The 12,029-nt window shown below is 33.7% G+C and overlaps 1 protein-coding gene across 2 annotated transcripts; it reads right to left on the reverse strand.

The window, feature by feature from the left end:
- Positions 1 to 1,405: 1,405 nt before the first annotated feature.
- LOC123309385 (phytanoyl-CoA dioxygenase domain-containing protein 1) lies at positions 1,406 to 11,299 on the reverse strand. Of its 2 annotated transcripts, XM_044892478.1 has the most exons (5): positions 11,142 to 11,299; positions 7,529 to 7,681; positions 3,776 to 4,043; positions 2,715 to 2,960; positions 1,406 to 1,602 (listed from the first exon to the last, which is right to left on the reverse strand). In XM_044892478.1, the coding sequence occupies exons 1-5, from the start codon at positions 11,160 to 11,162 to the stop codon at positions 1,424 to 1,426; spliced, it is 867 nt and encodes a 288-aa protein (XP_044748413.1). In that variant the 5' UTR covers positions 11,163 to 11,299; the 3' UTR covers positions 1,406 to 1,423. The 2 variants fall into 2 exon arrangements, with proteins under 2 accessions (XP_044748413.1, XP_044748414.1); XM_044892479.1 differs by lacking the exon at positions 2,715 to 2,960.
- Between the last annotated feature and the right edge of the window lie 730 nt (positions 11,300 to 12,029).

Consider the following 12,029-nt stretch of genomic DNA (forward strand, 5'->3'; position numbering starts at 1 on the left):
TTATTTTCAATTTACCTTTTTGAAAGGCACTGTCCTTAGCAGAATGATCTTTCTTCGTATGATCACAGAGCCATCTGTGTTTCAGTTGTACACGATTACGATCAAAAGTTACTCGCTTTTTAGTACTAGTCTTTGTTATATATTCGTTGTTCTTTGCATTCTCTGCTGATATTGGCGTATCCTTTCTGTTGTGTGGCGACTATGTTATTCTTTTCACAATAGTTATAAATGCGGTTTGATGTCAAAATTCGTTGTCTACTGAGAGGATCACGGGAACTAAACAGCTAGAAGAAAACGGACGACACTTTTCGGAGAAACAAAGAATAGTGAGAACCGCAGTCTTCTACGATACTTCGTTTTTGAGTTTGACAATTTCGTAAAGTACTCATAACTTTTTTGTGTTTAAGTTACGAATCTGAAACTTGAACCTTCTACAGGCACTTATTTACGTAGAATCCACTGATGAGCTCAAAATATTTTTTTCACTTCGAACATCAGGTGAACTTTCATTGTTTTAAATGCAAACTTGAATTTGTTATTTTTAAATTGAAAAAAAATCTTTTGTCAGTAGTCTCTACGTATGAAAGTTACTATAAAGATTCAAGTTTCAGATCTGTAACTTCAAAGACAAAAAAGTTATGAGAACTTTTCGGAATCGTCAAAATCTCAATTTTTGTTTATATCTCGAAACCGAAAAATGATAGGCTGATTCTGTTTTCAGATTTGGATTAGTCATGAATATAACACTATAATCTTTGGTTCTCATGATCGCCTCAGTAGGCAACGAATTTTGCCCAGCCTGTACACGTATGTAGTTGAAATTTGAATTTTGACTAGAGGGGCTGGTAAATCCGCCATTTCGAATATGGAATATTAAAGATGGCGATTTTTGGTGAAATTAACGTTTTCAATCTAGAATTGGGATAGCCTGCCTGTATAAAAGATTAACCTATTTGTCTCTATATTTCTCCCAAAAAGAAAATGGACACGCCATTCGTATCTGAGATCTGCTTTCGTAAAAGATGATCCAAGTATATATAATTTTAATATTTGGATGGATATTTATAGAATATACACATCACAGGTGTATTCGTATTTACACTTTCGGAAAAAATTTATTTTTTCTAACGATCAAGGCGGAAACATATTATTAAAACGCGACGCGACCCGATGAAACGCGATGCGTGTTGAGTCGAATCAAATGTATTGTTTTCTATAGACCAGAATCATACAATGAACAGCCGACGCGACGCCACGCCACGCGCGTACAATTCACCCGTTCCAGACGCGTCAGCTCCGCGTCGCGTTTTAATAAATGTGTTTCCGCCTTAATTCTTATTCGATATTAGGTTTAGTAGAGCTGTAGAGCATAAGGTGGGTATCAGTTGTAAGGATAGAAATTTACTGAGTCATTAATATTGTTTTAATTCTTATTAAAAACTGACATATAAGGCGTTTTTTCCGTTGGTTGCGTCCAATTTTCTTCTGAAAATGTTGTTTGATGATCATCGTAAACATGAAAGGTATAGATATTTCTGGAAATTGGTGAAGTGTTTGGCTTGCTAAAGTGCAACACTTTTCCGTGGATAACAACACAAGAGCCTGAAAATAAAAACAGCATCTTCATATGCACATCATATAGGTACAGAGGCCAGGGTGTACCAACTAAAGTTCTCCAGCCTTCAGCCTTTTATAATAAGTCGCATAATCAATTTTGAGGAATTCCTTAAAACCCGCCAATTTTTTGAGAGGGCTGCGCATTCTATTGAAAATTTCGTAAATTTTAATCGGATATGAGCCATGAGCCCTCAAGCTAAAACTTCCTCAATTTTTTTAATGAGGAAATTATAGGGTCGAGGGTCAAATTATTTCAAGAACCGTTTCAATCCGAGTATCGTCTTGTATGTCTTTTGCGAAAGTGCATAACAGACATACACGAAAAAAATCTTTTAACTGCCATTTCAAACTGACAATAATTATACCAAGTTATTACCTGTTCAAACTGGCAATTATGATATTCTCTTCTACATGTCCGCTCAGCGCTTTCAAACAATAAAATTTTATTGAGAAGCTATTACCATATTACCAATACGCAATAGCGGTTTCAGGAGTGATTTTGGGGAGGGGGCATAATATTTTATTCGAAATTCTGGAAGGTTTTTGTTGATAAAATTTATATCTTAATAATTGTAATATAGGCTATATTTTTGAAAGAAAACTACTCTGAAACTTATTCTTGTTTGAATAAGAGAGAAAATAAAATCATGAAACCGCCTTGATTATAGTGTATAGATCTAGATATGAGAAATTAGAAAAACAGTATTTTTCCATAGGTGACTGAAACTTCCACTTCCAATCCAAATCAAAATACCATTTCGATTCTAAAACTATTTAGTGCATATTGGGTGAAAATAGGGTTATTTCAATCCTTGTTTATATAACCCTGCAAATATATAAATAAAAAAGACTTTATATGCATGATAATAGTAAAATTAAAAATTCCTTTGAAAAGATGTAACATATTTGACAAACATATTTGCTCAAATACTTGGGAGCGTATAGTGTTTTACTTGAAGTTGGGAAGAAATCAAAGCATGACCCCCTCCAAGCAAAATTCTTAAGATTTCAATCGAGTATGTAACTTTTTCATTCAGAAGATAGCTGTTTGCTGTTTTAGTTGGTATTTGGTATATTTGTTATATATTTTTTCATACCTTTATTCACAGAAACAGGAACATAGTTTTCTTCATTGAACTCTATATTTTCTCCGGTATAAATAGTAAGAATATCAGAACTTTTATCCGGATTTCTTATGAGCCTTTTGAAGAGAGGACCTTTATGGGAACCTTTATGAAACCAAAGGCAACCGTTTTCTATAGTCGCATCTTCGAGGGCAATCCATATCCCGTAAAGGCTTTGTGGTGAGGTATGCAAATATGATGCGTCTTGATGAGGAGTAACTGAAAAGTTAATCTATGAGATTTTATGATATTGGGGAGAGCCTTGATCAGAAAATGTAGACCAATAAAGCAGAGAGCATTATTTATATTGAAAGCTAACCCTCGAATCGAAGTACTTAACAAATCGACCAAACATTAATATAAGAGGATTTGGCTTCTTTGAATTTATGGTATGTGATATGTAATGTTCATACTGAAGATGTAAGTGGAGTTTTGTGTTGGATGAGATTCATCACACCAATGAAAAATTATATTTCGAAAATCATTCCGTTCGATGAAATCGTTTGTGAGATATAACTGATGAAAATTACATCTTTTCAACAGAGCCGAATTGAAAAAAAGGTACAGAGAAAAAAGTGTTTCTTTCGACCTCAGGAATCTCCTGTTGAAATGTACCTATACAAAGTCAAAAGGCTCATCCTGTATAATTGCAGAAACGTGATAGTTTTGGTTAGATTATTTTCAGAAAGAAATGTTTTCAGGATCTGGGAAAAGGTCTGATGGGTTTTACACAAATAAATCAATTGTTTGATCAAATAAAAGGGTATGAGATATTCAAACACCCTATATACATTATTGATCATTTCCGCTGAGAGGTATGTCGAATTTGCGACATGGTGGACCATGCTTAACATTTTCATATAAGTATTTCCGAGCCGTCATGACGTTGCTTTAATTTGGATCGGATATTGAAATTGATGTGGGATAAATCTATAATCAATAAGGGCTTCACCCTTCGGTGCATAATTTACGCCATAGGAACGTGTATAGGTACATCGAATGGAATGAGAACTGAGAATTAGCTATTCACCTACCTTCACCACCTATGCGGGGATTTTTGAAGATAAACATACTCTGGCATACCTTTGGATCAACTAGATCCAAACTTCGACAGATATTTTTGATTCTTTCATCGAAGGTGTATTTTCCGAATACTCCGTTGAGTGCATGTAGAGCATGTCCTATTTTATTGAGAGCCAGATATTCTTCGGCCACAGCCAGTTTACCGTCTTCATCTACTGAACCTTCCTCGAAGAAGAAGCTGATTTTGTGAGCGCTATCTAAAAAATATTTTTCCTTCGCCTGGAAATTCAAGTGAAATTCAAGTTACTTTTGAATGCATAAGATCAGGTATTGTAGGTAATTTGTAGAAAATATGCCCCACTTGAAGAGGTCTTTGACTGTCTTGAAATAAATCAAAATGCAAATGAATATGACCTCCATCTTCGGCATTTTTTGCAAACGAAAAATGCTCTTTACAGCATCTTCCATAAACGAATAGTTCGCGAGATATTGCAGGTTGAAATGTTACATAGTTTGGCAAGAAATTAATTAAAGCGTGAGTCTTAAGGTCAGTTCATATTATCCGTCCGTCTCGGTTCAGTTCAGCTCAGCCAAAATATCTTTCAATGTGTTTTATATGGACTAATTCATACTATCCGTCTCCGACCCTTCAGCACCTATCGGCACGCTTACGGCCGTCCGACGGTATTCTTCCAGAGAATATTTTGCGGATGGGCTGAAGGGCGTGGTTGGACTGAACGAGACTGAACGTATAATATGAATATGCAACCGCTCAGTTCAGCTCAGTCAATCGAGGGTTTTCCTTTGTCGTGAAAGCTTCTTTGAACTTTTCTTTTGTATTAATTGCGACATTTTTCACAGTTTACAGGATGATTCATAACTATTGGGACTGCCCTTGGGCTAAGGGCAGATTGTTTGGACCAAAATATGGCGATAGGACCAATTATACCTCAATAAAATATTGGTGTGCAAAAAAGATAGAGGGCGTTAAAGTTGATTTTTTTTTCGTTTTCTGCTAATAATTTCACTGTATATTTTTTCATCCGTTTTCAAGGAAAACACAATTGAACAGTTCAGAGCATCGGAAGGGGATTTGAAGTAACGACTTATTTATTTTATTCATTTATTTCGACGATAAAGCATAATCAAAAACAATGTAACATAAAAAGAAGAAACTTAAATTAAATGTTCTACATGTCCTCCCCTACTTCTATGCCTTTTCTAATTCTTTCAATAAAGGACTTTCGAACTTTGAAGAAAATATTATTCTCTCCCCTTATAAAAAATTCAACTTTAACTCCCTCTATCTTTTTCCACAGCAATATTTTATTGAGGTATATTTGGTCCTATCGCCATATTTTGGTCCAAACAATCTGCCCTTAGCCTATGTCTCAATATAAATCACCCTGTATAATCGAAATGATTTCCTGTTCATTCTGAAATAGCCATGATGTGTGGACAAATTTTTTTTATAATGTCCAATATTCACCTTCAACTTTCCTCTTTGCAAATATTGGTTAGACACCCAATCTTTTTACCGACTTTTTGTTCCTCTTCATCTTCGTCTAACAATAATGCAAAAGCACATAATTCCTTGAGGCAAAATTGCAGCAATTTTATTTTTAGCAAAGTCAATGGGTTTTCGTGAGAGAATAACAAAAATAATAATACTAATAATTTAACAGAAATTTTTAGGGTCTTTCTTGTACTGTTTTGATCAAAATGAAAGGCTTCATGTGTCAGGTGCTGGTCGATTCATATTATACGTTCCGCTCAGTTCAGGCCGGCGGAAGGATCATTAGCCGTTGACTGAGGTTGCGTTCATATTATCAGTCACGATCGTCTCAGTCACCTTCCGCTTCGTGTGTCGTGAATCTTCGGTTGCATTCGAATCGACCAGCACTTGACACATGAAGCCTTTCATTTTGATGAAAACAGTACAAGAAGGACCCTAAAAATATTGTTAAAAATTTGGGCAGATTGTTTGGACCAAAATATGGCGATAGGACCAAATATACCTCAATAAAATATTGCTGTGGAAAAAGATAGAGGGAGTTAAGGTTGAATTTTTTATAAGGGAAGAGAATAATATTTTCTTCAAAGTTACTCCTTTATTGGAAGAATTAGAAAAGGCATAGAAGTAAGGGGAAGACACGTAGAACATTTAAGTTTATTCTTTTCATGTTACATTGTTTTTAATTATGCTTTATCGTCGAAATAAATAAATAAAATACATAAGTCGTTAATTCAAATCACCTTCCGATGCTTTGAACTGTTCAATTGTGTTTTTCTTAAAAACGGATGAAAAAATATACAGTGAAATTATTTGCAAAAAACGAAGAAAAAAATCAACTTTAACGCCCTCTATCTTTTTTGCACAGCAATATTTCATTGAGGTATATTTGGTCCTATCGCCATATTTTGGTCCAAACAATCTGCCCTTAGCCTATGTCCCAATAGTTAATTCTATATACTGTGAAAAATTTCGCAATTAATACAAAAAAAAAGTTCAAAGAAGCTTTCACAACAAAGGAAAACCCTCGATTGACTGAGCTGAACTGAGCGGTTGCTTATTCATATTATACGTTCAGTCTCATTCAGTCCAACCACGCCCTTCAGCCCTTCCGCAAAATATTCTCTGGAAGAATACCGTCGGACGGTCGTAAGCGTGCCGATAGGTGCTGAAGGGTCGGAGACGGATAGTATGAATTAGTCCATATAAAACACATTGAAAGATATTTTGGCTGAGCTGAACTGAACTGAGACGGACGGATAATATGAACTGACCTTTAGTGCGACATCCAATCTCCACTACTCAACAGAATAAAGCCGCCCATACACTTAGCGTTTGTTCATCTGATAACTTGGAGCCCACACACCTCTGGAGTTTCATCGGATGTAGTTGTAGTGGCACCTACCTTACGAAAAACTGTGTCAAAAACTATTCATGCTAGATCTAAATTTGAAGGAAACATGAATTAGCTGAAATTATGGGTAGAAATTCAAAATGCTATACAAAAATACAAAGGCAAACATTCCTCATGAATTTATAAGATATCAATACAAAACATTTTGCTTTTGATTAGTTCATGATGAAACCAAATTTATAAGACGAATATTTTTTGAATAATCAATGGTCATATGCATCGTTTCATTACATGAATGTTGATTTTCCTGACGGCAGAATTGAAAAATCTGTTTTTCGAAAAAAAATTCCAAATGATGTGTATCTCTGTAAGTGCAAAACTTCTGTAATGCAGAGTGGAGTGGAGTGGAGCGCAGTTGAGCGGCGTCACAAGTGTCAGCTGTCAGCTGCACTTAGGTTTGGCCATAGACATAATAATAATCAAGTCTGTGATTTGAACCGACTGAGCAGAAACCAGAGACAAGACTCTATGGCAGAAACAAATCTGTCACTGTCTCGGACCCTCTCTGACTTAGCTCTATTCCACTAAGCTATAGTCTCCTGTCTCAGCTCATTTCCGCTTTCGATGGCTCTCCGACCTTTAGGGTCATTCACACAATCGGGTTTTTACCATCGGGTTTTTACCGTCGGGTTTTTACCGTCGGGTTTTTACCCGATGTTCCGAGTTACATTGATATAATAGGATCTTTCACACGTGTTCCGGTATAGTTTAGCACCGGATCTCGATGTGCCCACCGTACGGATAAAACTCGATGAATAATTTTTCATCCGGTTGTTTTAAGGTAAAAATCCGGCAGTAAAAAACCGTGGTTTGAAACGAGTCTTACGATGGTTTTACCTGAGGTGCATCATTCTCTGCGGTAGCCTTGAATATAACTCTTTTCGTTGCATTATTCGTGGTCTGGATAACTTGTCTTATTTCTTTGATCATTTCCTCGCATTCTTGCGACGTGAAAAGATTTTCAATGACAGCGAAACCATCCTTTTCTATCTGAAAAAAATGAAAAACTTCCTTGAGAAAAAGTTCACTTAAAATTATACACAAATACATCTGTTGTTTGGAAATTAGGTGTACCTCAAGAGATTGAATATTTCATTATAATCATACTGATTCATTATCGTGATCTCGCAAATAAAGGCCCATTTACATGGGGATATTTTCTTGCCCCTGTTTTTGGTCGAGAAATCGTATACTATAATCGCATGCGATAAAAATTATCATAAGATTGTCACTTTTCTAAGTTTACATTCAATGGGGGATCTGAAACTAGTCTACGATTACGATTAGTTTTCAAATCTACCGCACAGATGCTACGAAGACATTATTATTTTTGAGTTCTCGACTAGTTCAAACAATATTTTTTATCATGATTTTTCCACTTTGAATATCGCGTTAGTCGGTTTGAATAGCTTTTGAGGGTTTTTGTGTGGGGATAGTTTATCGTAAAATATAAACATATTTTTATTCAATTTACGCATTCATATATTCACATTCAATCAATAATATATATTCAAATTTCAAACATAAAAAAATAAAAGAATACTTCTTATTGATGCACTGCGTAAAGTTTTCTCGTGGTGCAGTTTAATTGGTATATATGTTGATTGCGATTGTAGCTATAAGGTTATTCAATAAACTGCCAAAGCAATCCAGAAGATCATGGACTACAGGCTTTTCAAGACAACAATGAGTAATCTACTATCAAAGTGCGAACCATACAGCATACAGGAATTTTAAATTTCTTGCAAGAACATATAAATCATAGCAACTTCTAAGACGTTTTGTTTCTTTGTTAATATCTGTAAGACTTTGTCACGTTCATTGTTATACCTTTGTAGCATATCTATTCTATTTCACTACTACTACTAAACCAAAACATCAAGGCGCTTCACACTGAGAGAAAAAAAGCATTTGTGGCAATTAAAAAATTTAATAAATATAGCCTCAAGTTGCTAAGTTAATAGAACCAACTAAATAATTGTCATTGCTTCCGAACTATTGAGACAATAAATTTTTTTAGTTGTATCAATTCAATTTTATTTGATTATATGTATTACTTCATTACTTTATTACAACTAATTCGGTTTATTTGACCCTACTAAAATAGTTTAATTATTAGAATCATCTCTCCTCTTCCATCAAATAATTCATTTGATTATCACAATAAAACCACTTATTTGGATCGGAGAACGCATTCAATTTTCACAATAGAATCCCTGTATTACTCCAATGCAATTTGTCATGTTTGTGATAGGGGTGGTAGACAAAAAATTGATTTATGAAAAATTTTATTTATTGAAAATAAAATACATAAGGAATGTTCAAAACAATGAAAAACTCAAACTATCCTCCAACAAATAATCTATGATATATATAATTAGGATAATGAGGTTGTTTCCCTCAATACATATAATCATATATAATTATATGTGAATATATTTATTTATAAATCAAAATGTGAATGGTGAAACGTTATATGGCTTGCAGTTGGGTCAATCAAAATGAAGTTTTCGCTAATACTGTTTTCGTTCAAGTCAGTAGGATAAAACGAAACATCTTTTTCTGATAAATTCACGAATTCATCAAATTCAATCCAGTAAATAATATCTCTCACCTTTCAATTATAATTTTTTAGCAACCATTGCACAATAAGATAATTGAGATCATTGCCCATAAAAAATATATATTTAGGAAGTAAGAAAATATTCTAGAATGGTGAAGATCATTATACTCAAATCAGTTAAAACATCTGATCTCGAAGCATCTTCATTCAATCATTCCTTGATTCTTTTTTTCTTATACTCTACATACTTTGGATCGAAAAATAAGGAGAATTCCCGTATTTGAAATCAGTTCCTTTAGTCTGCTCATCCAGTAAATCGAAGTGTCATCAATACATTTATCTGTAAAAAAAAATCACTTATGAAAAACATCTATTTCCACTATATAACAACTATAGGTAATATTCAGAATAAAATCCAACCATATACATATACATAAACAACAGCAATAAGGAATCTTAAACATACAAACAAAAAACAAACCAGCCCAATAATAAAATAGCTCTTTTCGTGATATTTCATGCAACATCGGAAAATATTTTTGCCAAAACCAAAACCATGCTCTTGTTAAAATTGATACAGTCAACTCACCTTCAAATCATTTAATGAGAATAAGAAATTAAAATGTCTTTGACTTTTCACTCATTATAGGTAGGTAGGTACCACTATATAGTCACTAGTTTTTCACATATTTCCGCGTATCGCATGTCGCATATACTTATCTGGCAGGAGTCTGGATCACTTCTTGGCGTAGGGTGTACCGGTGTAGCGTTGTCTAAGCAAGTGGACCGTTGAATTCGTTCTGTGCGAGCAGAGGGGATGGTGTAATAAAACCGATTATTTGGAAGAAATGTTCTATTCGATTATTGTAACTCTTTGTTTCATAACTGGGAAAATGATAAGTATTGGAGGAATGAACCTATATGTTCGAAATAATTAACCAACTATATTTTTCAGTTCCTCATCACCACAAGGAAAAAGATGAGTTGGCAATATTGCATAAAGCTTATTGTAATAATTAGCCGATCGAAAAAAAATTGATGTATTGATCGAATCATTCGAAATTGTAGGTTCAATGGAACATTTAATCGAACAGAAAAATATTTTAATTGACACAATGCGCACCCTCCAACTAACAGATTTTAATTGAAATCTTTTTTCTCATCATTTTCAAAGATTTTTTTTAATCCCAAAACGAAGGTCAAACAGAATTTATTTCAGCATATTTATAAATATGATTTAATTATATCTTATTGAGTGATTTGATACCTCAGTTTGAGGGGAAGATTTTCAATGGGATGAAAATCAATAAATATCCTGGTTAAATATAACACATTATTATGATAGTGAAAATCATGTTATTCAGTCTTTAGTATTACACTCAGTTTAGTGAAACAGTTTAGAGAAATTAATCACAGTTCAAAGGATCAGCTAAATTTAATTACTTTGCTCGTATTACACCAAAATAGATACGTTTTTCGTATCCTAAAGTGAAAGTTTTTAAATGAAAATTTATTTATGTTGTAACTATTAGTTAACAATGTTGAAAGTTTTCGAAATCAAATTAATCACACTGTGTATCAAAAATAATAAAAAAACTGACCTATATTAACCTATATGAACTCTTCAACATAAAATCACGCATAACGCATAGATTCATTTACTTAAATATTGACATTCAATTTGAAAAAGCTATCTACATTCCGGAAATTGAAATATGAGCAAAATTGACAAATTTATTCTTAGCGTTTTTTGCGTAATATGAAACAATCTTAATTTTGATTTATACCAACATGCATTTCTCAAAGGTATGGTAAGATAATTTCTCGGAATTAGTTCAAAAATTTCGAACACACATTCAAGTTTTTGATCAGAAAGAGGTTACTCACATTTTCACTTAAAAATTCCATGTTGATGTCCTAAATCAGGTTCTTCATGAAAATACAATCGGCATTTTAGATTTAGGTGGTTATAACCACTGTATTGTACTGACTCTTATCACATCATTGATGACCTTTGTTGTTTCATAGTTATCAAAATAAATAATTAATATTTTATTATTCGATAACTTCCGAATGTTATTAAAAGTATATATAGGGTCATTCATTCTCAATCTTACCCGACATTGTATTGAGAACAAGCCAAGATATTTTTACGAAATTTGTTTTTAGTATAAGCCAATATACAGTGAAAATCTAAAATATTTCCACATTTGTCACTTAATCTCTATTCGGTTACTAGGACGATCAGAGAGATGGCCAGGCCACAGTTAATTTCCCTTTAACGTTAGAAGAATAAACTTTTCAGGGACTGCTTTTGATCTAAATTGTTCGTTTCGTACAATGATTTTGACGAAAAAATCATACAGGGTTTTGACAAAAAACATGCTGAATCACGCCAAAAACTTCTTCGATTCGACTTTCTTCTTGATCGAATTATAAATCTTATAGTAGATAGCTGAAAACAAATAAATAATATCAACCATATATCTATGGAATTGAAAGTTTTGAGATATCCAAGAATTACCTCCTTTCTAGTTTTGCCTATAGTTCCGAAACCATTTGGGGATTCTGTCATTAACGGCATTAACTGGCGCATTCGGACCCTTATTTTAGCCTGAAAATTTTGAACACCTTTTTTCTTTTTAAAGTGTTACGCAGACAGCTTCCTAATCGCAAAAAAACCTTTATTCAACTTCTGAAATGTCCAATGTCATTTCAGACCTGAATCATCAACCTCAGTTACATTTTGCAGTCCAATGTAACGATCTTTGCCGT

This window comes from Coccinella septempunctata, chromosome 3 (genome assembly GCF_907165205.1).
Source record: "Coccinella septempunctata chromosome 3, icCocSept1.1, whole genome shotgun sequence".
NCBI classification, from domain to species: Eukaryota; Metazoa; Arthropoda; class Insecta; order Coleoptera; family Coccinellidae; genus Coccinella; species Coccinella septempunctata.

Bases quoted from the DNA above. Each gene is read 5' to 3' on its own strand.
- LOC123309385 (XM_044892478.1), bottom strand. From the start codon at position 11,162: ATGGAATTTTTAAGTGAAAAT. The intron at 7,682-11,141 runs GTGAGTAACCTC...CATTTTTTTCAG, and splicing joins TGGAATTTTTAAGTGAAAAT to ATAGAAAAGGATGGTTTCGC. The intron at 1,603-2,714 runs GTATGAAAAAAT...TTTTATTTTCAG, and splicing joins TCCTGTTTCTGTGAATAAAG to GCTCTTGTGTTGTTATCCAC.